This window comes from Hyaena hyaena, unplaced genomic scaffold (assembly GCF_003009895.1).
Source record: "Hyaena hyaena isolate Hyena2069 unplaced genomic scaffold, ASM300989v1 scaffold_471, whole genome shotgun sequence".
Taxonomy (NCBI): Eukaryota; Metazoa; Chordata; class Mammalia; order Carnivora; family Hyaenidae; genus Hyaena; species Hyaena hyaena.
The window spans coordinates 10,659-37,065 of NW_024081102.1; the positions used below are offsets into that span (position 1 = coordinate 10,659).

The 26,407-nt window shown below is 40.2% G+C and overlaps 1 protein-coding gene across 1 annotated transcript in view; it reads left to right on the forward strand.

The window, feature by feature from the left end:
* Window positions 1-1,721: 1,721 nt before the first annotated feature.
* CNTNAP2 (contactin associated protein 2) overlaps window positions 1,722-26,407 on the forward strand; it is a gene marked incomplete at its 5' end in the record, with an annotated part of 359,481 nt that continues 334,795 nt past the window's right edge. The window contains one exon of the mRNA XM_039253885.1: window positions 1,722-1,849. Coding sequence (XP_039109816.1) covers window positions 1,722-1,849 — 128 coding nt within the window. The remainder of the gene's footprint in view (window positions 1,850-26,407) is intronic.

The following is a 26,407-nucleotide window of genomic DNA, read 5'->3' on the forward strand; positions in this document are numbered from 1 at the left end:
ACAGGCAACAAGATGAATGATTGTCAGCACTTAGCTTTCAGACTCCTGATTTAGAGTCATGTAATTTGAAGTGATAATGAACTTGGGGAGAGTATCAGCCTGAAATTCCACAGGAATATGCTTCCTTCCTAGTGGGTAGTCAAATCCCAGTATGTGAAAGGGTGTTTCTATTTATTGCTACTTTAAGAAACACTACATGTCAAGTTTAATGGCAAACTCTCTGTTCCCTCTCTAATGTGATTTTAATTGATAGAAATTCTAGTAAAAGGAGTTGGGTTTGCAGAAGATTCTGTTGAGATACTTGAGGCTGAGTCATTAGTACATACAATGTCAATGAGCATCATAGTGCTTTTCTGCATGATCCTAGTTTGCACTTGATAAACAATTTTTTTTAAAAAAACTTTATTTTGGAAACTCAAGGGCAATGAAAAAACTAAGGGAGTGTAAAATACACTTGTTTGGAGCCCACTGGCTGAATTCTGTGACCCCTTTCTGGCTTTCTGTGCGCCCTGACACCTGAGGGAATGTGTGTTCACTGACATTCCAGAAGGTCAGAGAGATAAGTGACTCACCCTAACAGCATAGCATTTTAAAGACAGGCTTCCAAGTTGGTTCCCCTCAATTCCCTGAACTGTTTGCTAAGATATACGAAAGACAAATTTTTAACAAGATTATTGAACTGTCTTTCTCTCGTTCTACTGTCCTCCAAAAATCAGTTTTGTTATCAGTTGTATATACAGTTTCAAAAATTGTTATTTACATTCAGACTGTACACATGCAAAAAAATCATACAAAAGGGTAAGTTTGTGGAATGACTTTATAATGGTCAGTGCGTCCCACCTATCTGGCCCCAAATGAGGGCATTTCTCAGCCACAGCAGCATGAAAAGAGGAAGAAGGGGCAGAGATTTCTTCCTAAGGGGAAGTCTGTGCCCAACTCACATTGGGCCCATCCCCAAGAACCTCTTCTGGATTTCTGTGCTCCTCTTCTTTTATGGAGGGTGGGTACAGGGTACACTTGGAAGACCCAAAACAAGATAAATATAGGGGAAGCAGGAAAACAAATCTAAGAGAAAAACCAAACTGGGCTTGAATCTTTACTCTTCATTATAGATGGAAATAGACACTTGATAAGCACCTACCCTGTGTTGGAAACTTCATATAGACTTGGTTGTTGAAATAAATGAAAAAAGAGGAAGGAACAAAAAATGTCCCGTTATTTAGCTGATGCACAGCAGGGACGAAAGCCTCTTAAGGAACTACTTCAAAGCAATCAAGGAGACAAAATGTTTTTGTTTGTTTGTTTTTTAACAGTTTTGTCTCCTTTATTATCCAAGAAATCAGGTTGATTTCATGGAGCTTCTGATTCCTGACAACAGCAAACTGCATGCGTGCTCAGCGTTTGGTGTGTGTTTCTCAAGCAGTGTGGTAGTCCACTCCCACGCTAAAATAGGATACAACATATTGGTTGTGACTCTCTGGAAATTGGGGTGTCAGTTCTCTGTTCCTGAAGGTAATGATGTCACAGTTGCTTCTGAGTAATATGTTGTGTGACCAATTGATGGAAGGCAGAGAACAATCCTTTAACCATGGTTCCACTTAGTGACCCTCTGAGCATTTAATAGGAATGCAGTCAATTATTAGACAATTTAAACCGTTATCAGAAAAGACATGTTTCTAACTTAGCCTCCTCATCCTTTTCTGTTCTTCCCTGTGATTCAGGAGGAAGGACGCTGGCTTCTTATCCTACAAAGATCACCTGCCAGTAAGCCAAGTGGTAGTTGGAGATACTGACCGGCAAGGCTCCGAAGCCAAGCTGAGCGTGGGTCCCCTGCGCTGCCAAGGAGACAGTAAGTTGGCCCAGAAGCTGTGGCTTGCACTTTCTTATCAGTTTCAAATAGTGTTTCTCAGAAAATCAGAGGATGGCAAGAGACAGGCTTGCTCTTCTGTAACTCCTCAAGAAGCGTCGCACAATGAGAGCAGAACTAAATGGAGAGCTAGATAGACCTTAACACATACAGGAGAGGCGCAGCCATAAAGTCCCCAGTACCGCAGCCTAGATTTGGGCATACAGTGTGGATATCCAGCTTCCTTGTATATTCATGTGTAACAAGTTTGACTACCTAAGTTTATGGTGATATAAATAGCAATGCTAATAGCATACAAGTGGCAGTCAACAGCTGTGATTCCACTGAGTGCTGCTGTTAATGCCATTAGCATGACTATTTATATCGCCATAACTCAGCTTATGGCGATATAAATAGTAGCATTATGGCTTAATGTATCATTGTAAACTTGGATTATGGTCATATAAAGTTTGACATTATTGCTATCAAATTTCATCATCATCAGGGCTTGATAGTCCCTTGTAAGCCAACGATTGTTCATGTGGCTACGCCTTGCTCTCAGGATTCGGCACCACAGAGAGGAACTTGGGGCTGCTGGCTTGGACTGTGGGAGGTCAGGGAGTTGGAGTGATGATCTCGCCTAATGAAGGGCGCCATTAGGATTTTATGTTGCTTGATACCCTTCAGTGTGCTTTATGTGGAGTCGGAGGGAAACAGTGCCAGGTTGCTATGGGGATTCTGTAATGAACGTCCTGGGGGTCGTTTCCCCTCTTCTTGTCTATGCCCGTGGTTTCAGCAAGTCTCCCGAGAGTTCTGTGCTTTCTGTGATTGCGTGCTGGGCATCGGGAGACCCAGATTCTGCTCCTCGCATAACTGGCTTTCCAGGAGACCTCAGGCAAACCCCTCCACTTTCTCACTGTGGTAATGAGAATACCACCTGCGCCCCAACTCCTCCTGGGGAAACCATAAAGATTTTAGTGCCTGGATCTGGATTCCTCGTAGCATAGCATTCTGTGCAATGGGATATTATTACCACTTCCATAAATCAGAGGAGAATTAGACGCACTCGATGTAATAAATTATTGCATCGACTCCAAGAGGTGTCCTAAGAAATGAAATGGTGCATGCTTAAATGTTTACTACTTACTACATGGGGGCTGTTGGCAATTAAACAAGGCAGTGTTCCTGATACGAAAGAGAGACCGAGTTTGTGCTGATATGTCTCTCTTTAGTTTAAAACTGAGACTGGACAAAGAGCTTTATCATGCGTTTATTGAGCAATAAGACTTTACTTGTTGAGCCAGACTTAGGAGGACTATGCAGTGAGAAATTTAACTTCAGCTGTTAATATTCATAAAATAATAGTAAGTATGCATTTTTTAAATATTTTGAGAGATGGGTGCACGATAGGATGACTCACAAAATAGGCAGGTTCTCATGTGCTGTCTGATGAAAATCAGTTTCATTGTGTCATGATTATTCATTAATCTATAAAGGTAAAATATTTCTCATTTACCAGTGCTAATTCTGGAGCAAGCTATGAATTAAAGAAAGGGTTCCCCATGAAGAATTGATTAACTTGGTATAGTTATAAAAATCCCACTTCTGCAAACCTTTGGTACCATTCTTAAATAGAAGATTCCAGCCACATTACATAGTATATGTAGAAGTGTGTTAACAGTTTATAGCTAATATTAGCTTGTTTCCCTTAATCAATAAATCAGTCTTCAAGAATTTCTGACATGTCTGCTAAATGTCTAACACTTTACCAGATACTCTGAGAAATAAGAAACAAGTTCAAACTACATTTTGAGAAATGTACATGAAAAAAATATTGGAAAACAAAATGTCTTATAAGATTAGATTCTGCAATACAATATTATTGCAGCTGATGTTTAAGAAACGAGTGATATAGTGTATTTCAGGCAGACTTCATATTTAAAAAGAAAAAAAAACAGGAAAAGTATGGTGGTCAATGTTTATTTACATTTCTTTTCCAAGGCTATTGTTCTTAGAAACATTTTTTAGGACCCCTTGATAAGACAAAGAGCTGTCTTAATCATTGGCAACACATGAGCTCAGAATTCTTATAGCACTACAGCCTAAGGGAGACTGTTTCAATCCATATTTTGCCTGATACTTCATAAAATAAAAGCACAGTCAATATTTAATTGCAATTATATGGAATGCTTTTGTGTCCAAGAGGGACAAAGAGAAGTCTTCCTTTTCTGCCGGCAGCTGAGAACATCATACCTTGTACCTGAATTGCCAGGTAGCATTTTTGATGTCTACCTTCCATTTAAGAACATTCTAACTTGGCCACAGTAATGAGAAAACGTTCCACATAATGTCATTTTCCAGTTTTTAACGTGTTTGATTTCCTCGTATACTCACAGCCCCCAATGAGGTGGGTTAGGTTAAATATTAGCCTTTCTGTTTACAAATAAATGAAATATTTCTTTTAAAATGTCATTGGCACTACAAATTTCTGTATGCCCTTGCAGTCTCTGGGAGGCTTCAGGAAGAAAGACAGAGCAGAGAACATAAACAGCTTTCCCTATACAAGGTCAAAATTGTTTCTCTGAGTCAGTTGATGATCAAATGAGATTATTTTTAAAAAATAGCCATTTGGGTCTTATCCCCACCACTGCCCCCACCCACCCCCATCCAGTTACCAATGTAGCATGAATGTTTCAGGAATTAAATTCCAATTGTTACCATGTAAAAAGCATCACAGTGCCTGTATCCTGTTGTTTATAGAGATTAACTGACTTTGTATCATTTACTGAAGTCTGTACAAAGCTATAGTTTAAAACACCAAATCCGTTGTGAGAAAATGTTTTTTCTCTATTTGAAGAGTCTTAGTGATGTCAGCCCTGGAAAGCTGGGTCTTGAATTAGCTCCCCATTCTATCCCCCAGTCTTAGAGAATGAAACAATTTTTGTAGGCTCTGACCAACCGTTTCAAAGTGGTTCCGGTTGATTCTATCATGCCTGGTGAGTTTCCTTTTTACTTTGACTCATCCGAACTCATAGACCCATATAATCCAAATGCTAAATAAAACCAGTGAGTTCCATTCAGGTCTGCTGCATTTCCCATATAGTGCTGAAAATGCTCATGATCTTATGGTTTAGTTTTCGATGGGGGTATTAGCTTGTTATTGGGGGGGAGGAGGAGTTTCTCAGACACGTTCAAATGGAAACCTCACATGTAAATGAAACCCAGAGTATAACTAGTGATGGGTAGTTTGCTAAGATAAAAAGTGCCTCTGAGGTTACAAATCTCCCCCCTAATCCAAGACACACTCACCAGGGAAGAAACCAAAGAGCTGCATTACAGCATCAGCCACTGGTAGGTAGAAACTGTTTTCAAAAGTAAATGTATAATCATTCTTGCAGAGAGTTGCTAAACTTTTATGGAATCAGAACAAAGATAAAATATTTCAGGCTTTGGAGGTAGAAGTCTTCTTCATACCATATGTGGTGAATATAATTAATTATAGAAATAAAGAATGTGCCAGATAATTGCTTTATTCTCAGCTTTCTGAGCTAAAGATTTCCCATATCCTCTCTAGGGATTCAGGGACTTTAAACAATTAATTAGGAGCAAGTTTGCTACAAAAGCAAGTGTTTTCAGTGCATGTGGGTAGAAACCATTCACGAAAATGTATTACTCAGAAACCCTCTCTGGTGGTAAAACAGAGTCACAGTGGATGTTTAAAAGGCCAATGTAGTTTCTCAGAAAACCGAAATATTTTATTTCTGTCCTGATTCCACAAAAGTTTAGAAACTCTCTGCAAAAAAAAACTATTATACCTTTACATTTGAAAACAGTTTCTGCCTACCAGTGTCTGATGCTCTGAAGTAGCTCAGAGAGGCCAAGAAGACAAGGTGAGGAAGGAGGCCACAAATCCAGCCCAGGAACACAGGGCAGAGGCAAAGCCAAGGGTAAAATAAGATGGCGACAGAGTTCCGTCCAAACAATAGCGGACCTCTGTTTTCTGGGAATACAATCATGTGTACCAGCAAAATACAAAGGCCATGCTCTCTTTACTGCAAGAGTCTTATAAGCCACAAACATAACCAACCATTCCCTTACCCAGAGAGGCAAAGCAATGACAGCGTCCACACCTCGCTTCTCTGCAGATAAGACACTTCCAATGGCAATGCCGAGGAGTATCATTCTCCATGGGATGTGCCCAGGGGCACACAGGCCATGCTGTCCCCTGTGAGCATCCATGTGAGACACACTCAGAGCGGCAGAGGAGGACTGGACAAGGAGAGAGCCCAGCTGCTCATCTGGGCTCAGAATGCGATCTTGATTATGGAAAGGAAGCCATTACCTGGGCTCCAGAGAGGCCTACAGAGTCTTCTCATCCCCTTTGACTTTGCTGCTTTAGGCTTGGAAGAGATGAGGAAGGCAAAGGGCTCAACATGCACCTTGTATACTTTATACATGTTTCTCTCTTGACTCTCCCGACATCTTGTATCAGGTGGGATCTTTGACTCCAGCATAGCAATGAGAAAACAGAGCTAGACTTTAAGAGGAGGGGGATTTGCCAATAAGTTTCAGAGCTGGGGCCAGAAGGTCTGTGTGGTGCCAGAGCTAATCCCAGAATGGATAAAATTTGATCATCTCCAGTCATTATTTCCTCCAAAGATGCTCCACATGCTTTTCCTTTCCCCATGTCTTCCCCAGCATGTAGCCACGGATGCTTGCTTCAAGTATAGCTAGAAGAAAGAACAAAGAATTGTGGCATTCTAATGGTTGAAGATGCTCAGAGATCAAACAGTACAGACCCGTCATGTTCCAGAGGAGGGAACTCAGGTCTAGGGAGGTTAAGTGACCAGCTGAGGGTCTCCCAGTGGGTATATGGCAGAGCATTTTGACAGTTTGACATGAGCTTTCATCTTTAGTAATTTCCTGAGGCTGAGATGAATGTTGAGATCCAGAGAGGAAGCTCTGGCCTGGAACTCTGAACTTGGGTCCCTGCCCCTCAACAGCTGAGCAGTGTAATAATGTGGTGCTCTTCCTCTCGCCCCACTGTGAGATCAGCCGCCTGGAAAGCCTGATTGAAAACCCACAACACAGGGATGAAGGGTCAATGGCGGAAAGTTGGTAACTTTTGTGTTTTGTTTTGTTTTGTTTTGTTTTACTTCTACTTTGGGTAGTTTTTTGATTGATGGTTGAAGGCAGGGGGAGGAAAATCTTGAATGATGTGTAGAAATAATTAACCTCCATTTTTTTCCTCAATGTCCTAGCCTTTGCTGCTATTGCCCTGGGCTGCTACCAGCTGAGAAACACTAGTAGCTCTAAGAACAAGCAGAAATAGTGAAATGTTCAGGATCAAAACATAGGCTGATTCCCATTAAAGGACTGAGCCTTCTGAGCATATCTGAGGGCAGGTCCAATTACAAAGCAGCAGACGTAGAAAGAAGGAAGGCTTGATTAGCTTTGGTCTTCCAGACTCCAGAGTGACTTTAAACAATTAGAAGTGGACAAATCCCTGGGAACCATCAGCTCTTTAATATTATAGGGCCACTCAACGTTAGCCACAGATGCACTTTGGAAACGGGAAGTAAATTTACTTAGTGTTTGGAGGTGGGGAGGTATTTCTGTTTTACAGTAGACATGGCATTTGTGTGCATGTGACTGACATTCCTGCCTGTCCTTTCAAATACTGCTCATGTTTGGAGGAATCATCACATCCCATAGAGGAATTTCCTCTGGCTGTGTTTTGTCCCTGTCCCTGGGTGCCCATCCCTTCCCTGAACTTGGCACTTTGCAGAAGTGACAGGATCCCAGATCCAGGAGGGACTTTGTTCTGTAAATTTAATCCCCATTGCTGAGTTCCCCTGCTGAACTTTCTAGGTGATCTCTCTAAACCATTTGCAAGAGAGAGCTAGACTTGCTCTGACTGTCTGAAATTATGTCCACAGTCCTGACGCTGCTTGGAGTTAGCACAGATATCATGGTCCCTAACAAGGCTGCCTTCACCTGGGTCATGGGCCACACATTGGGGGCTTCCGGGCCATCCTGCTCCTCTGACCAAATGATACAAATTTGAAGGTCCCCACTATGCTCTCGGGATCAATAATGCACTAGAATGACTCACAGAACTCAGGAAAGCACTGAATTTAAGATCCAAGTCTTATTATGAAAGACTCAAACCAAGACAAGCTGAATGGAAAGGTACACAGGGTAAGGTCTGGGAGGGTCTCAGATACTAAGCTCCCTTGTCCTCTCCTCGGAATGAGGACATATCGCCCTCCCCCCTCCCACCCGCACACATCAGTGCGTGTCACCAACCAGCTCACTAAGCTTTGGTTGTCCACAGTTTTTACTGGGTTTCATATGTTGGCATGATTGAATAAGTCATTGACCACAATATTGAATTCAGTCTCCATCATCTCTTCCTTCTCCTCCCCCGAGTTGGGAGCTGATATCTCCTGGCTTAAAGCCCCACCCCTGGAATCCCACAGTTGGTCTTTCTAGCAGGACCAGCCCCCATCTTGAACCTCTGTAAGATCCACCAGCAGTCACCCCCTGATCATAAAGCGTCACGGCTGACCATGAACGACCAAGACATTCCTATCACTCAGGAAATTTTAAGAGTCTGAAAGCCCCATTCCAGGAACCTGGGAGAAAGACCAGAGAAATGACAGTCACATCACAATCACTTTTCTCTCTTTGTTTGCATTATGAGTTCTCTCACCACCAACAATGGATGGCCATGTATGTGGAGGTCTGTATCCCAGTGCTCAGGGAGATGGCTGCCACATCGAGCCTTTCAAATATGTGTTCATTAAATGAATACGAACAAATAACCTCAAAAGATTTAAATAAGCATTTTAGACTAACAATGGAGGCAGCGCCATGAGGCACTGCATGATAAATTTCAGAAAACTTGCACAGACAATAATTGCTATAGGGGACCAAGAGAGGACCTATCACTTGATTTATATGCACACCTATTTTTAACCTCAGTAAGATTTTTGCACATTTATTCATCTTAACGAAATGAACACTTTTATTCTTTTGTACCTGGAAAATCCCTTGAATCTGATGATTATCTTCAAATTAAGGATTAAAAAAGAACGCTTTTGCTCAGTTTTTTTCTATTTTCCCTGGCACTTCTAAATTAAGATGCTCATGAGGTATTACATTTATAGAACTCATTGTTTAATCTAAATTAGATTAACCTCCTCCCCTGGTCCTTCAGAGACCTGAGCAGACTGTTCCACACTTTTGTTTATCCATGTCTCAAGGTTATTACTAACAAAATTACAATTAGTCAGTACTTCAAACTTATATTTAGGGTGCTAAACCGTGTTCCAGTTCACCTGCTTTATGGTATCTGCTCGGCTTTTCATACAGTTCTTTTCACAATCCTAACTGCATACAGGCCTTGGAAACTCAGAAACTTCACCAAAGAAAACTTTTCAAACCACTTCCTCTTGAAGTTTGCTGACAGTTCCAAAGTAGTGGTCTTACTATAGTCATTGGGATAAAAAAAAAATTGTTCTAAACTATGGCAAGCATTATGTAAGATCTGTTTTACTATCTTTAGAATATATCCCAGTTTGTGGGCATCTGGGTGGCTCAGTTGGTTAAGCGTCCGACTTCGGTTCAGGTTGTGATCTCGCGGTTCATGGGTTTGAGCCCCATGTCGGGCTCTGTGCTGACAGCTCAGAGCCTGGAGCCTGCTTCAGATTCCATGTCTCCCCTTCTTTCTGTCCCTCCTCCACTCATGCTCTGTCTCTCTCTCAAAAAGAAACATTAAAAATTTTTAGCATATGTATTTTAGTATAAATTTATATATTTTAATTTATATATTAATGTTATATGTAACATATATATTTTAACATAAATTCTAATACATATTTTGATATGTAAAATATATCCCAATTCAAATTCACCAGATATGTGCATAGAAAGCAGTGCATTTGGGTATGTGTTCACCTGTTGGCCTGGTAGCTACTCCATGAGCTGCATATACAGTCCCGAATTGAAGAGAAGAGGACTTCATGTCCCGTTCATACATTTTTTATCTGTGAGTCAGCCTAAGAGTCATTTGTCTTTGGTTCCTAGCTTAATTGAGAATCTCTCAGTCCTTAAGTATGAATAGAAAAACCAGACTCAGCAAGAGTAGCTTGGTCTTTTGAGGAAGGAGAGGTCATTTGCCCTTTAAGATTCTATCTGTGCCTCTTCCATTTCAGGGTTTTTCTGGATTTAAGCTTTAGACAATGAGTAGCCTGACAGTCTTTTCTCTAATCCCTGTGTCTCATGCTTTAAGTATTCCTTAGTTCCATTCTAGTAGATTATCCCAATCAGTTTTGTTTTACAGTATTAAGGCCTTTAGAATTTAATTCTGTTATATTGAGTAGGATGCAAATTGGGCTTGAACTTAAAATAGGGCCTGTTACATAACAGAACGGTTTTGCTGGTTTTCACCGAATTTGTGACTCAACTTAAATACCTCAAATATTCTTCTCTGGTTTCCTTCCCATTATTATATCTGAGATCGTAGTGTGACTGACTCAAGAAGTTAAGATTACTACCTTATTTACTTTGGGTGCATGGTTTATGCTCTGGTTTGACCGGAGATACCAAGTTGGCTCCAACTGCCTCAGTTTTCTGCATGTAAACAACAACAACAACAACACAGAAAGCCAAAAGCTAGCACTTTTTTTTTTAAGTAACATAACAGTTTGGAATTGAATTTGTAAAAAGAGAACTTGACCCAAGAGTTAGAGCTGAGAAGATACTCTGATGCATTTTATTTCTTAGGCATCTGTATTTATTCTTTATGTATATATTTCAAGGAGATAAACTCTTCATCTCAATCCTTCAAATGTACATGTGGAAAAATGCATCTGTTATTGTTTAACGATAGTCTGATGCACCTGAATGAAGTGTGGCTGTTTCTTTGCTTATAGAACTGATAGTTTTTCTGGCTTTCTGCTGATGATCCCAAAATGAAGTTGCTCTCGAACGTGCATAAGAAATAAGATGATGGTTCAAGGTAGCATCTGTAATAAAGCAAACTTTACAGCTTCTCTTTGGGATTAAGGAGAGAGAACGAGTTACATATTCCACCCTGGGCCGTAGGTGACCATGTCATATCTGAAACTGGTCATTTATTGGTGAGCAGTGTCCAGACTTTATCTTAGGATGCTACAAATAAGCAATGATGTTTAATCAGAAAGAGAAACCAACAAAAGTAGTTCTGGTTGGAACAGAAGTGCTGGGCAGCCACACCTCAGCAGACTCTAAGCCTAGGATGAGCAATAGTCCATTGAGGACTAAAAGACCAAAAAAAAAGACCCGAGGTAGCAATTGAGACACAGGTTTACTAGGGGAGCTTACGTACAGGGAGGCTAGGCATGGCCAACTGGACAAAGCATCTGCTGTTGGGATGTATGTGCAGCAAGGTTTTCTATTGCAGCAACTTCCCCTAGCAACTCCCAGTGGTTCTTCCCCTCCCTGCTCAGCCAGTGTTTCCAAGGAGATCAAGACCTGCCGTGCTGGCACTATTCCTCACAAGGGAGATGCCCCGAGTTGCCCACCCACAGAGCCCCGGATTTGGAACACTGAACAGCACATTCTTCCACACACTCTGCTTGCTAGGAATTTAGAGAGAGGACAAGATCTCTGCATTCTCAGGATAGTGATTCACAGGTGCATTCGGCATGTGCTTGCACAGACTAGCTATCCAACACATACCATACAGACTCTTAGCACTTTTTATTTTTGAGAAAACTCCTAAAGAATTTTTCTAACTCTTCTTAGCCCACCTATCTCCAAAAGCTGGGCCTCCTTCCTGCCTGTTTACATCTCTTTGCAAAGACCACCTATTCTAGAATCAAGAAAAAAACTGGATAACACTTATATTTAGGACCAAGTAATAGAGTGTCTACCATTTCTGTTTCATACAGATATTCCCTCCCTTCTGGCACTTTTATACACACACACACACACACACACACACACACACAATTCTCTTACCCTGAGAATTTAGCATTTGTACTTAGTGCTGCTCTAGTCACCTCCATCTTGAACCTACCTTAATCCCATGGTAGGTCCAACTCGGGGCTCAAAATGACTTGAGATCAGGGTAGTTGGAGGAACTCTTGTTAGACATGGGGAGGAAGACAAAATGGGATTAGAAGTCAGAACATGTCTTTCCCATGCATCCTTGCAGCAGCCGGACTGTGGGGATGGGGGTGCACTGTAGTCAGCATCGACGGTGCTCTGTGTCCCAGCCAGTCTGGAGCCATCCCAGACTTAAACCCGTGGTTTAGGGCTTTGTCCTAAGGGGGGAAAATCACCTTACTCGTTTAAAAGTTAAAACACTGACTTAATGATGAACTAATCCTTAATTCAGAACAATTCTGTGTATGTACGGTAAGAGATCTCAATATAAATTTGAGTTTGTGGCCATTTGTGCTAATGTTTTAAGAATCTGTTCATGCCATTTCACCCAAAAAGCCATAAAGAAGCTAAGGCGAGGTATTCTCTCTGAAAGTAGTTCTCCAGAGGGGGAGAAATCAGGCACTAAGGAGTCAGAATTTTATTTCTTTTGTTGGCCTATTGCTGAGCTGTATAGAGTAGTGCTACTCAATGGTTTACAGACATGATAGAAATGTTCTTTAACCTGTGGGGTCCAGATGGTAGCCTCTAGACACAGGTGGCCCCTGAGCATTTGAAACGTGACCAGTGTGACCAAGGATCTGAGTTTTTAACTCTGGTTAATTTTACTTCGCTCAAATTTAAATAGCCACATGTGGCTAGTGGCTGCCATATTGGACTGCATAGCTTGAGCACAACAGTGAAGGGCCACTTAAGAAGACCCGTCCCCACCTGGAATTCAGTCTTAGCCTGTAGTTATGAGTCCACCTGCTGTGATTCTTCCTGGAGTAATAAGAGATTAAAGAAGAAGAAAGAGAAAAGGTGGCTTTTGCCTTGGCTCAACCTAATGTCAGAAAGCTCCAAAAAGTATCTAGGATAACATACCACTGCCTGGAAGATACTTAGAACATTTTCTCAGCTGCTCCATAAAATTCTCAGTGTATCAGCCAGGAATATGGGACAGAATATAGCACAATAAATGTAGAAAAAGTATAATTTTATGATGAGAGTTTTCATTTCATTTAGGGATTCTACTCTGAATAATTTGTCTGCATAGTAGAGAGTGTTTCGAGGCTTACTTCATTGGTTTCAATCTTTTCAATTTTTATTTTCACTTTAGATTATATTTTGAAATGCAGTACATTCTCCATTTTGCCTACTAACAAAAAACTAAAAGAACGCTATTTCAAAAAGAGGCTTGGTTGCATTACTTCAAGCATAACATACTTTACAAAATAAGATTGGAAGGTATTAGCAATTCTCAGGTAGGCTTGCTTGCAGAGGTCTTCACACATTCTCACCAGACCTGTACTTAACCAGTGGGGACTAAAAAGTAGATTTCTACCTTAAGATCTCATGAGTAACACATTAACTTTCCAGCAATTTTTGCTGCCACTCAAAGCCATGTCTCCTTCCTAGTTCACCAGTTAAATGTCATCATTTATAATTTGGGGGATACATATTGATTGTGCAAGGGAAGTAGTAGGAGAGAGCATTACAGAACTGTAGCTGCTAAGGACTAGTTTGAGCCTTTTGAGGAAAGGTTGGGATGGGGAAGGTAAGTGCTATAGGGCAAATGTCTGTGTCTCCCTAATATCCAAGTGTAGAAACCCCAATCCCTGAAGTGATGGCATTAGGAGGTGGGAACTTTGGGAAGTGATCAGGTCCTGAGGATGGAATGGGATTAGTGCCTTCATAAACGAAGCCCAACAGAACTACCTTCTGCCATATTAGTACACATGCCAGTGAGGGAGCTCATTAGAGACTCAGGTTTTTATTGTGGGTGTTTTTGTGGGCATCCTTTGCCTGGCATGGACCCAAACTCCTGACTCCCAGAAGGAAAGCAGGTGTTCACCACATGATACCAACAGTTTAGGCACAGTAAGGCACTCTTATTAGAGTGCTAGCTAACCTTGCTGGAATCCAGCCATCAGCCAGCCTCACAAACAGGCCGTTTCAAGGAGAATCAGTCAGATCTACTATGTTAATCTTTTCTGCGCAGGAGCCCTCTCCCTCTTCTCACCATCCATGGACACAAAGCTTCCATGGATACATAGCTGCCCCTCACCTTTCTCATCTGCTTCCTACCCCCTTGTCCAGGTTCAGAACCTCATCTCTCCCCTCTACTTTCCAGAAGAGTCTTAGCCCATATCCAGATCTTTGACTTTACAGCTTCACTCTCCACTTCACACCCTGACTTCTCCCCACCTCAAACAGCCCCTTCCCAAACTCTTAAAACCAAAGAGAAGGAGAAGAGCAAAGACGGTGCTGTTTTCCCTTGAGTAGGTCATTTGTATCTCTGGTGCATTAAGTTCCAGAGCAGGACCAGCTAGTAATTGATAAAGCCTGGTGCAAAACAAAAATGTGGGACCCCTTGTTAAGAAACTACTAAGAATTTCAGAACAATGGCAGCAGAACATCAAACCAAGTGTGAGACCCTTGTAAACCTGCATCGGTCACACACTCATGTTCCTGAGGCTTGGGCACAGGGCAAGGTCAACCGAATACACTGGGTATCCTTGGGGTAGAATAGACCTGTAAGCCTTGTTTCTCTCGTCAGTTTGAACTTCAAGGAACATCTGTGTTCTTTGAAACCGTGATGAAAATCAAACCCTACATAGGAAAGTGTTCACCACAGGAACTTATAAATACTGGTAAGCCATACCAAATTATCAAGATGGTTCCTAAATTTATCTGAATGCACAAATTCCCTAAGGTGTTTGTCAAGATGCACAATCCCCACTTCTCCCCCCAGAAATTTTGATTCAGAATTCTAGAGTGGAGCCCCAGACTTTGTTTTTAAGAAGTTTTCTAAAAAGTTTTTATGACAGAGAAATTATAGAAACTCTAAGAACACAGCATTTGGGGGCAGGCAGATGTAGCCTCAAGTTCTCCATTTATCAGCAGTGTGACATTGGGAAACTTGTTTAATTTCACTAAGCTTCAATTTCCTCATCTGTAAAATAGATATAATTATGCTTTAGTACAAAAGGTTGCTATGGGGATAAAATGAGACAACTGTAAGTAAAGAGCTCTAACAGTGACTGGTGCAGTAAGTTCTCAATAATGGTAGTAATACATATTATACAGAAAGAATAAAACTTCTTTAAACCCCTCAGTTTTGTAAAACTAATATGATTTAAACATAAATGCAAATTGCCAAATGCAACCATTATTATTTCTGTCAACGTCACCCAGAAATAATGAATTACAATCTAAGGTGAACAAAAGAATCAGTCCTCACACTGTATTTTGAGCACTGGCTGTGTGCTGTTTACAAGGCATTGTGACAGACCGATGGTTTTGGCAAATGAGGAATTTATAGCTTAGTTCAGAATGAGATGGGGAGATGAAAAGATGGATCTCTTTGACAAGGAAGCACAGAAAGGTGAAATCAGAAGGGTCAGGAACCACTTGGACCAGAATCTTGAAGGAAAGAAGGAAGGAATGAGTAGAGGTCATTGCACGTGGGACTGGTGCAGAGGGCAGAAGGCTTCAACTAGAATGTATCTGACAATAAGTAGCCCAAACCGATGAAGCAAAAGGTTCCTGTAGAAAAATACACACAAGATGCAGCTGGGTGGCTCATCAGTTAAGCTTCTGACTTTGGCTCAGGTCACGATCTTGAGGTTCATGGATTTGAGCCCCGCATCAGGCTCTATGCTACAGCTCAGAGCCTGGTGCCTGCTTCAGCTTGTGTGTGTGTCTCTCTCTCTGCCCTCCTCTCATTCTCACTCTGTCTCTGTTTCTGTCTCTCTCTTAAAAATAAATAAACACTAAAAAATTAAAATAGACACGCAACACATAGTAAGCATTTCGAGCAGTACTCAAATGAGAAAATGAGCCCCGACTTGGAACCAGAGGAACTTGAAAATTCTAAGCCAAGAGCTGAATCTATTCTGTAGGCAGTAGAGAGTCTGTGAGCCAGAAAGAAGAGAAGGAAGTAATCTTTTGAAGGTTTAATTTAATTAAAATATCAAACTCCTCGTTTACATTTAGTTCAAAGATCTGGGTTAATGCAGTTTATCTTTCTCAAATATGTATTTTAAAAAGCTAAAAGGAACATTGTTAATAAAGGAAATGAGGACATTCAATGAAGGGGTGACAATAGTTCCACATCCAACAATGATGTGACATAAACACACATTTAAAACTTATTGTCAGCTTCTCAGAATAGCAGTCTTCCCTTTTAAGACTTTTTAAAGCTACTAATTTTAGATAAGCCTTTCTTAATTGTGTGAGAACTTTCAGGAAAAGGTAGTATTTTAATATTTTTAATAAATCTGTAAAATTGTCAGTGACTGCTGGCTTCTGTTTTGCTTTGTGTATATATGGTAGATAGCTGTGAGTTGAATGACACCCTCCCCCCAAAAAAAGGTATGTCGGAGTCCTAACCCCCAGTGCCTGTGATTGTTGACCTTATTTGGAAATAGGTCTTTGTAGATAATCACGTTAAGATAAAGTCACACCAAAACCAGGTGGGCTCTCATCCTATGTGACCAGCATCCTTATAAGAGGATAAGGCAGGGTCACAGACACACACAGGGAGGAAAAAGGAGTTGCCCTGACACAGGTAAGCGATGTGAAGGGTTGCTAGCAGCCACCACGAGCTAAAACAGACGTGACACAGACTCTCCCTCAGAACCTTCAGAAGAAACCAACCCTTCCAATACTGGGATTTAGAACTTTTGGTCTCCAGAATCTAAGAGAATAAATTCCCGTGGTTTTAGGTACATGGTTTGTGGTGTTTTAGTACAGGAGCTCTAAAAATCTAATGTAGTGACTGGCTCCCTAATCACAGGCACAATCCAGGTAGAGGAGTTACATGAAGGATGGCTAAGAATTGTTGAAGGACAAAGCCAAAGATGCTCTAATTTGATGTGAAGTCTGAACCCTGCAGAGCAGTTCATTTGAGAGGAGAGAGTTCTCTTCACAGGAAAATAAAGCTCAGTTCCCAGCACTCCTCTGTGCCATGGGTGAGGCTCACTCGGGTCCCTCCTGAGGAAGTCTTTGTGGTAAAACCTAGGAATGAACAATTATCATGTAATAAAGTTGTAGATTATTGATTATAGATAACATTGATTAACTACCACGTGTCAGGTATAGTTTAAACACTTCACAGGTCAACACATTTAATCCCCAAAAGTATTTGATAAAGAAGGTAATAGTCTATTGCTAGTTTGCAGATGGGAAAGCCAAGACAGAGAGACAGACCTTCAGTCATATGCTTCAAGTCACACAATAAACGACAGAGCTGGAATCCGACCCAGGCAGACTGGCTCCAAAGTCCTGTCTGAGCCTTTACAGTTTAGCAAGGCTTTCCTATGCCAAGAACACCTAGTCCTTCTGCACAGAGAGAGAAATATTCCCTGGCTCTAGATTCCAGAGCTCCGTGGAGAGCTGAGGACTGACAACATGTGCATAAGATAACCAGTGCATCGGTTTCCTAGAGCTGCCTTAAGAAACTGCCACCAATTGGTGGCTTAATATAGCAGAATGTTACTCTCTCATCCTTCTGGAAGCCGGAAGTCCAAAATTAAAGCACTGGCAGTGGCCATGATCCCCCAGAAGACTCTCAAGAAGGCTCCTTTTTTGCCTCCTCCAGATTCTAGTAACTCCTGGCATTTCTTCATCTGTGGCAACATAATTCCAATCTCTGCCTCTACCTTCACCTGGTCTTCTGCCTTCTCCATCTGTCTTTGTGTTCTTTTCTGTCTCTCATAAGGATACCCTCATTGGATTTGGGCCCCATATCCCAGCATGATCTCATCTTGATCCTTATCTTGATTGTATCCACAAAGACTCTATTTCCAAGTAAAGTAACATTCTGCGGTTCAGGATGGGCACGGATTTTGGAGCAATATGAGGAGTCAGCCTGCTACAATGATCTAGAAACTTCTAGTTTGTTCAGCAGAGAAGCAGATCTACTGAAGAGCCCCTCATGCCTTGAGTCCCAGGACTTGGTCTCATGGACCTCCTTTTTTCAACCAAGGACTCAGCACAGATCTTTGCATATAACAAGGCTCAAAGTCCTGTTATACAGATTTCACAGCAGTGACTCACCCTAGTGGGGGTACAGAGAAACCCACCTGGAAGATCCCATCACATGGTTGTCATTGCTGACACCACATTCATTAGTATTAAAATTCATTTTTTCGTATCTTGTTATCAGTGTGCTTTGAAGCATAAGAGAACTTGGCGGCTAATGTCACAGTTGCAGTACTTAGAGTCACCAGTTCAAAAATGACATGACCTCAAAGAATCAGTACTCTTCTTATTCCAAGCTAAATTGAAACATACATATGTTTCAGTTGTAGAAAAGTTATACATTAATGTGAAGATTTATTATCCTTTGATAAGTGAGAATACCTACTGAACCATCTAAGGATTAGTTGTGAGAAAGATTCTTCAAATGAAGTGTTTTTATTGGAGCATATAGAAGAATTACAAATATTTCTGTAGAATTCTCTTATCCATTTTTTCCAAATTGATATTTTTTTAATAGTTCACCTGTGAAATAAAGTTCATGCATTAGTTGGTATTCAGAAACAATCTTCATTATTCATCAATTCACAACTTTATATTCATGGCTTTCCAAATGGGTGGCATTTTCTATGTCTGTACATTTTTTTAAATTTATTTATTTATTTAGAGAGGTTGAGAAAGAGTAGGGGAGGAGCAGAGAGAAGGAGAGAGAGAATCCCAAGCAGGTTCCGCTCTTGCAGCACAGAGCCCAAAGCTGGGCTCCATCCCATGAACCATGAGATCAGACCTTTAACCGACTGAGCCACCCAGATGCCGACCCCCTTTTTTTAAGTTTATTTATTTAAAGAAATGATTTTGGGGCACCTGGGTAGCTTAGTCCGTTGAGTGCCTGACATGGGCTCAAGTCATGATCTCATAGTTCAGGAGTTTGAGCCCCACATCAGGCTCTGTGCTAACAGCTCAGATCCTGGAGCCTGCTTCAGATTCTGTGTCTCCATCTCTCTCTGCCCCTCCCCTCTTGCACTCTGTCTCTCTCAAAAACAAATAAACATTAAAGAAAAATATAAAGATTTTGCTACTAAAAAATACCCTTACATTCACAAATTCTCTCTCCATGGCTCTATTTTATCTTTCTGCACTTTAATTAGCTGTGTGTATAGTTAATTACCATGAGAAAAGAAGAGCATCTCCAAGTTTCTACAAGCTATTTAGAATCTGATAGTTTGAATGTGTTCTCGCCTTCAGTTCCCACATCCACTCCCAGCCATATACATCTTCTCCTGGTGGGAAGACAGTAAACATACTTTTTGAAAATGACAGCAAAATGGTCATCAAGAATTTCATAAAGCTTTGAAAGACTGAACATGTGTTTGGAACAAGTATTTCAATGGATCTTTACCTTTTTTTGAATGAAGAATTCCCTTATCTATAATCCCCACTGCTAGAAAAATGCATATTTCCATATTCATGTAAAATTTTGCATATAATTTCAGAGGGAGTGGGAACACTTTGAATGTCATATGTCCACCCCAGGCTAAGAATGCCATCTCTGGAGACTAACATTTATTATCCATTTATGATAATTAATCATTTCTCTTAGTACAAAATACTTAGCAAGTATGATTTATTTAAATGACACAGTCACTTTTGCCCCAGATCTTGATTTTTCAGAGGAAAAAAATTATTTTTTAAAAAATGTTTATGTGTTTTGAAAGAAAGTGAACAAGCAGAAGAGAGGAGAGAGAGAATCCCAAGCTTGCTCTATGCTGTCAACTCAGAGCCCAATGCGGTGCTCAATTTTACAACTGTGAGATCATGACCTGAGTCAAAATCAAGAGCAGGACACTTAACCCAACTGAGCCACCCAGGTGCCCCAAGAGGAAAAAATGATTTTTAAAAATGCATTAGTACAGCTCAGGATCTTCATATCCTCATAATGAATTCATTACCTTTGTTTATCTTACATGGCTTTTGTTCCTTCACTGGAATATAAGTGCTTTTGAGCCCAGGACCCATTCTTGTTCATCCCTGTATCTGCTACAGAGCCTGTCAAATAGCATTACTGTTGCTGTTATCTGATTTTTAATAAGTGGAAGAGATTGCTTTGTACACATACAAAAATTTAAGTATATGCTACCAAAAAAGCCATCTGTTTTTAAACAGGTACGTGACTCTGGGAGAGAAGGGTGAAAAGCATATTTGAGTTAAACACAGAGATGTCAGTGGGCCTAAATCCCTTCCTACAAGAAATGCAGAAAAGGCAATTGGGAAATCTTCATGTTGATAGACCATCTTCTACTTTGTGGATGAAGTGAGCAGAGAAGGCACAATGCTCAGATGAGTTCTCAGGGAGCTCCAGCTTCTGTGTGTCTTTCCCAAGAAAGGAATGGACACTAGCTTGGAGGTGTGCAGTACGCAGTGCATAGATCCTTCTAACATTTCTCCATCCCAGTTACCCTGAAGGGATGAGATCAGAGTTCCTAAGGACATGACTTGATAACTAGGATAAATATGCTTCCAGGATCCTTTGGAACAATCATCAATACCTCCTACCTCGTTACTAATGCCTGAAATCTCTGTAGCATATAAAAATTTTTCGATTCTAATAGTAAAGAAGAAATCTTACAAACATACGAGCTGAAATTTATTCATCCTAAATTTACTCCCAAAGACAATGAGAGTGATCATACCTCCTCTCCAGCTCCATTAAGGAAGAGAGGCATCCAGAAGTCCAAGTAAGGGGAGGAGTTATAAGTGAAAATTGGCAAGGCCACCAAAAGTTGAGTTTGGGGAAAAAGACATTCCATCTTTCCCTAGGATTGTCTATATGGCCAGTCCCATCAGAGTGCATGTAGAAACCTTGTGTTTAAAAAAATTTTTGTTTTATATAGCTTACCGATGTCCTTCACAGAACTTTATAATTTATTAAACTTGTGGATAATGGTTTCTCCCCTTGCTTGATGACTTTCCGTATAAAGAGAGTCCGCTCATAGGAGTTTCACTAAGATAATAGTTAGACAATTAGCTTCTTGGCAGCAAAAACTACTTCTAATTTATCGCTGGGTCCCCAATGCCTAAGACAGTACTTAGGATAAATGTGCTCAATCAAGATTACAATATGCATATTTCTTGAATAAAAATATCTATTACAAGCCCAAGTGACTTATTAGTTGATTCTGTAAAGAAAGGATTTATGGTAACTTAGAAAAATTCACTATTTCATCAAATATTAAAATCATTACAAAAGCAAATTTGAAAGAGAGTAAATGAAATGATAGTTTTTAACTTATAAACAAATCCGTCTCACTTTTCGCAAGTAGACAAAATGTTTCTACTCTGCTCTTTTAAACCACGATGAAGCAAATATTCCAGTATTCCAAATCCTTCATTATGTCAACCCTAGAACATAATTTCCAGTATGTGATTATGTCTTGCATTTTTAATAAGGTATTTCTCAAATGACTGCTTGACAGAAATTGTATCATTGTTCATGAGAATTATGACCACAGAAATTTTTCTTAGTTTATGACAGAATTAAAATAGCCTTTTGAGTCTTAAAAACATTAACAAGAGAAGCTCAATTATATGAACTCAGCTAATAATACCTCATGTTCACTCCAGGAAAGCGTGCAGAGGTTCCAATGAATAAGAGTAGGTTTATGAAACATAAGAAACATCATTCATTTGCCCTGTCGATGCATGTGCCTTAGTTTCCCACACCAGTTATGGAGTTTTTGTCATAGTATTCTTTCATGTGGAACCTCTTCCAGAAAACTCTCCTAAGACTACAAATGACCCAGTGATGTCTCCATTTAAAATGTTATAAACAAATAGAGCTTCTTTCTTGGCTCCTGTTCTTTACAATTTAATTACAATGCTTCATCTTTCATCAGATGTGCTTTCTGTTCTAGCCCCTTAGCCTTGTTATTAGTTATAGTCTGGTTAGGTTCAAAAACCTTCTATTCAAAAATAGAAGTCAAAGTCTTTTCAGGTTTTCAGACAGAAAGAAAGACTCCTACGTGGAGTGCCTGTTGCTCTGTCCCAGGAAAGAATTTTTTAATTGAACATCTATCTCCCCGTCTTCAGCTAATCCAGATAGCTTATGAAGCAAGTCTCTGTGAGTCACAAAGGAAATTGAGATGCTACATTCCACTCTCCTATCCTGAGGAAAGTGTTTCTGACTGGACTGAATTATGTTCTTCCTTGGGTATATTCCCAATTACAGATTTTTCTTGGTAACTTAACCCATGTCTCAATAAATGCTTTCCATTTATTTATGAGAAACCTAACCTTCAAAAACAGGCCTGAACCTTTGCTGTCATTCTCCTTCAAGAATTCCTGGAGATGCCAAGATAGAGAGCAAGGGTGTCGGTCCTCCCCCATTCCTGCCATTGTGGCATCTCGTAAAGTGCAAACAAACGTACCATCTTGTCTTCCCGAAGCCTTGCTGTTCACCTCGCTCTCTTCCCCCACATCCACTCAGGGAACAGGCAGATGTTGAAGGGCACTGATATAGCTAAATGGCATCAAGAGGAATGTGCAGATGTCATAAACTGGAAAATTGGGGCTAAAGGTGAAGCAGTATATTACAAATGTCTTCTCTCAAAAAGCTCAATCTTATTTAAGAAATACATGATCCATGGAGGACTTTATCATAAACTGATCTGAACCAGCCAATGAGCTTCTGAGTGTTCTGCTTCAGTGGTCTGGCATGTTCTAGAAGGATTATTGCTTAGTTACTTAAGAGACCTTTGTTTTGATTCAGTTGTTCCCTAAAATTGTCTGACTTGAGTTCACTCTGATTTGGAATTCTGTAAGAGTGTTTCTTTGGAAGAATTCCGTAAGAGTGTTTCTCCTGGGTTCCACAATCCCCAAGGAAGCTATTACGTTCAATCATCTGAGTTGGTGTCTGTATGACTTTTAAAAATCCTGCACACATTTGTGATCTTGAGGAAAAAACAAACACAATATGGAACACAGAAAGATGAACATATTATTAACAAATCTCCACATAATTCATTGTATCTAAATCACTCGCTCTGTGCACAAAGGCTTGTGAAAGCACAGGCCCAGGCACTGAGACAATAGTGTTATCAACATCTGAAAGCAGTGATGCTGATGAAGCCAAACAAAAATTCTAGGGGTGTCTGGGTGGCTCAATTGGTTAAGCGCCAGACTTTGGTTCAGGTCATGATCTCGTGGTTCATGGGTTCGAGCCCTGTGTCAGGCTCTGTGCTGACAGTTCAGAGCCCACAGACTGCTTCAGATTCTGTGTCTCCCTCTCTCTCTCTCTGCCTCTCCCCCACTCATGCTCTGCCTCTCTGTCTTTCTGTCTCTCTGTCTCTCTCTCTCAAAAATAAATTAAAAAATAAAAAATTCTACTTTTGCCAATAAGCTTAAGAGGAACTTGTATGTTCCGGGGGCGGTGGAATGGAGAGGAGAAAAGGCCCTAATTAGGCGTCTAGATTTGATACCAGGTGGCTAATTCTAAAGATTTCTATTTTTTTTTTAATCTTCGGTTTGTTTGTTTTAACATGTGCTTAGAGGAACAAGAAAAAGAACTGATGGGAGAACTCTAATTCACAAACAGTTATTTCATGTAAGTGGGCAATTCATATAATTTCTCTCAGTTTTTGAGTGGATGTTCATAGTAATTTGTACATTCGAGTTGGGGTTAAGCTTCACTGAGCACCAGATCCTTTTCTCATAAGAATATACAGAACATTCCAGCAAATATTTCTTCAGCTATTACGTCTCTGGCTCACACATTTGTGAAGACCCATCTGTATCTCTGATTTGCCTTATATAAACAGAAGGAAAGGTCATTTCTTAGAGCAGTTTTTACAGAAACACTTACTTGGAAAAGACGGAGAGCTAAATGGTTCAGGGGCTGTCACAACTCTGATGGCAGCCATGACCTGCAGCACACGTGCTCTGTACATTTCATTATGTAATCTCTTTTCTTTATGAGTTTATTGATGGAAAATGGCGCCTTCTATTAAGTAAACACATATTTCAAAAGACAGCTAAGTGCTCTCAACAAAATGGAGCAAATTCTGAAAATATAAGGCTTTTTCATTGGACTTGGGGGATTACTTCAATTGCCTCGAAAGTCTTCCAGAGGTGAAATATCATATTCTTTAAAGTTCAGACAAATAAATTGTGCTGCTTATGGAGAAAGTATGATATTCTCCATTGTAAGCAGTCTTGTACATTGACAGTATAGAAATAATCTGTCTCATTATAAACTAGACTCTACCTAAAGCCCCGAAACTATGGATTTATGTGTACTTATGGCTGAAAATAATATTGAAATGTGAAAATGAAACCTCCCACCAAATCTCTAGACATGTAGATTTGAGACTGGCTTTAGTAAAGCAGAAAGTTCGTTTATTCTCCAATGTCGACTGAGCTCCGTAAGAACAGACCATGAGACTTGAGTGAGTTTGTGCTCTGAGGTGGATGACATCAGTGGTAGGAATGTGGTAATAGTGATTGTACTTCCGTGGATACTCTATTTTAGGGTAAGATTCTAGCTTCCTTTGTATCCTCACTGAAAACTCCCAAGAATATTTATAAGAGTGATTTCCAACCCAGAGTTTATTTGCACTCTACAATCTTTATTAAATCCACGATACCATAACATGTCTGAGTCTTGTGCTGGGATCTTGAATTCCTCTACAGCAGGTGAAATGAAAACATGTCTGTGGTATGGAGAATAATGCCTCTCTCCCAAAGAGATCCACTGCCTAATCTTCAGAATTTGTGACTATGTTACCTTATGTCGCAGAAAGGACTTTGCAGATAGATTTGTTTCACATCTTTAAATGAGGAGATTATCCTTGATTACCTGAGTAGGTCCAAGCTAATCCTATGGGTACATAAAAGTAGAAAAGGGAGACAGAAGAGAAGAGGAAGACAGATATGATACAAGGACTCCATTTACTCTTATTGGCTTTCAAAGTGGAGGCAAGAAGCCATGAGCCAAGAAATGTAGGTGGTCTCGGGAAGGCAGAAAAGGCAAGGAAATGTATTCTCCCCAGAGTAGGGCAGTGTTGCCAACACCCATGATTTGAACTCCATGAGACCCAAATTTGTGGTACTTTGTTACAGCACCAACAGGAATCTAATACCATGTCCAACAATTTGTTTTACTAGATTCATAATGAAAGAGCCATGCTAACATGTTTCTTACAACAATGGGAATTTGCCACTCTCAGTGCATACACTGAGTTTTAAAGTACAAAGACATGTTTTGGTCTTCATATCTGAGGTTCCCTACTTTCTCGTGACCTAGCAACAGAACATGAGCATCTTTCTACTGCCCTCACAGGACATTTCTTCATGGCAAATGTCTTAACGACCATAAAATCTGATGTGCTTTCAGAGTGCTTCTGAGTTGAACCAGAGAGTTAGTTCTTGAATCATATAACTGCCTGTAAATTGGATAGACGGGGTTAGGTGAGCATGTACAGTTTTATTTCCCTACCACGTATTAGCAACTTATAATCAAAGAAACAGTGAGCTTTCTAGAAACTCCTATTTTTCCTTAAAGACTTTGCACTGCATTTGTAGGGCTGACAACCCAAGTCAAGGGGCTAGTTATATTTTCCAGGGCTCCTTTTATTGCTTGTATTTTCTAGAAAGCATTATTTCTCTGTGACATAGTTATTTCTTTTTCTTCTCATAAAAGACTTCAGACTTACAGAAAGGCACAAAGCAATCAAATAATTTTCAGATAGCCTCTGTGAGATAAAATATTTAAAACATTACAAATACAGTTGAAGTGGGGCAGCTGGGTGGCTCAGTTGGTCAAGCATACAACTTCGGCTCAGGTCATGATCTCGTAGTTCGTGAGTTCAAGCCCCACATTGGGCTTTGTGCTGACAGCTCAGAGCCTGGAGCCTGCTTCAGATTCTGTGCCTCCCTCTCTCTCTGCCCCTCCCTCACTCATGTTCTGTCTCTGTCTGTCTGTCTCTTAAAAATAAACAAACATTAAAATTAAAAAAAAACAAATACAATTGAAACTTACTGTGGGTCTATTATCAATAAGATTTCCTCTTCCATAAATTCCAGAAAGGACTATACTATGCCAAACTTGTTATATATCATTCCCTTCCATATCTTACATGTTATATTTATCACATATATGTGTATATGGGCAGTCTTCCCTTTCTACATTGGTGGTACATAAAAACATATGCAAGCTGAAGCCATTCAAGGCAATATTTATAATCAATGGCAGACATTATAGTTTTCCATAACCTTTAAGAACTTTTGTCCAAGAAGTAAAATATTTAAAAACTCTTACTCTCACTAATGACTGTATAAGAAAAAAACTGTTAAAACTAATATTTAGTATGCCATTATTTATTTTCTTTTAAAGTTCATTTATTTATTTGGGGCGGGGTGCATACGAGTAGGGGAGGGACAGCGAGCAGAGAG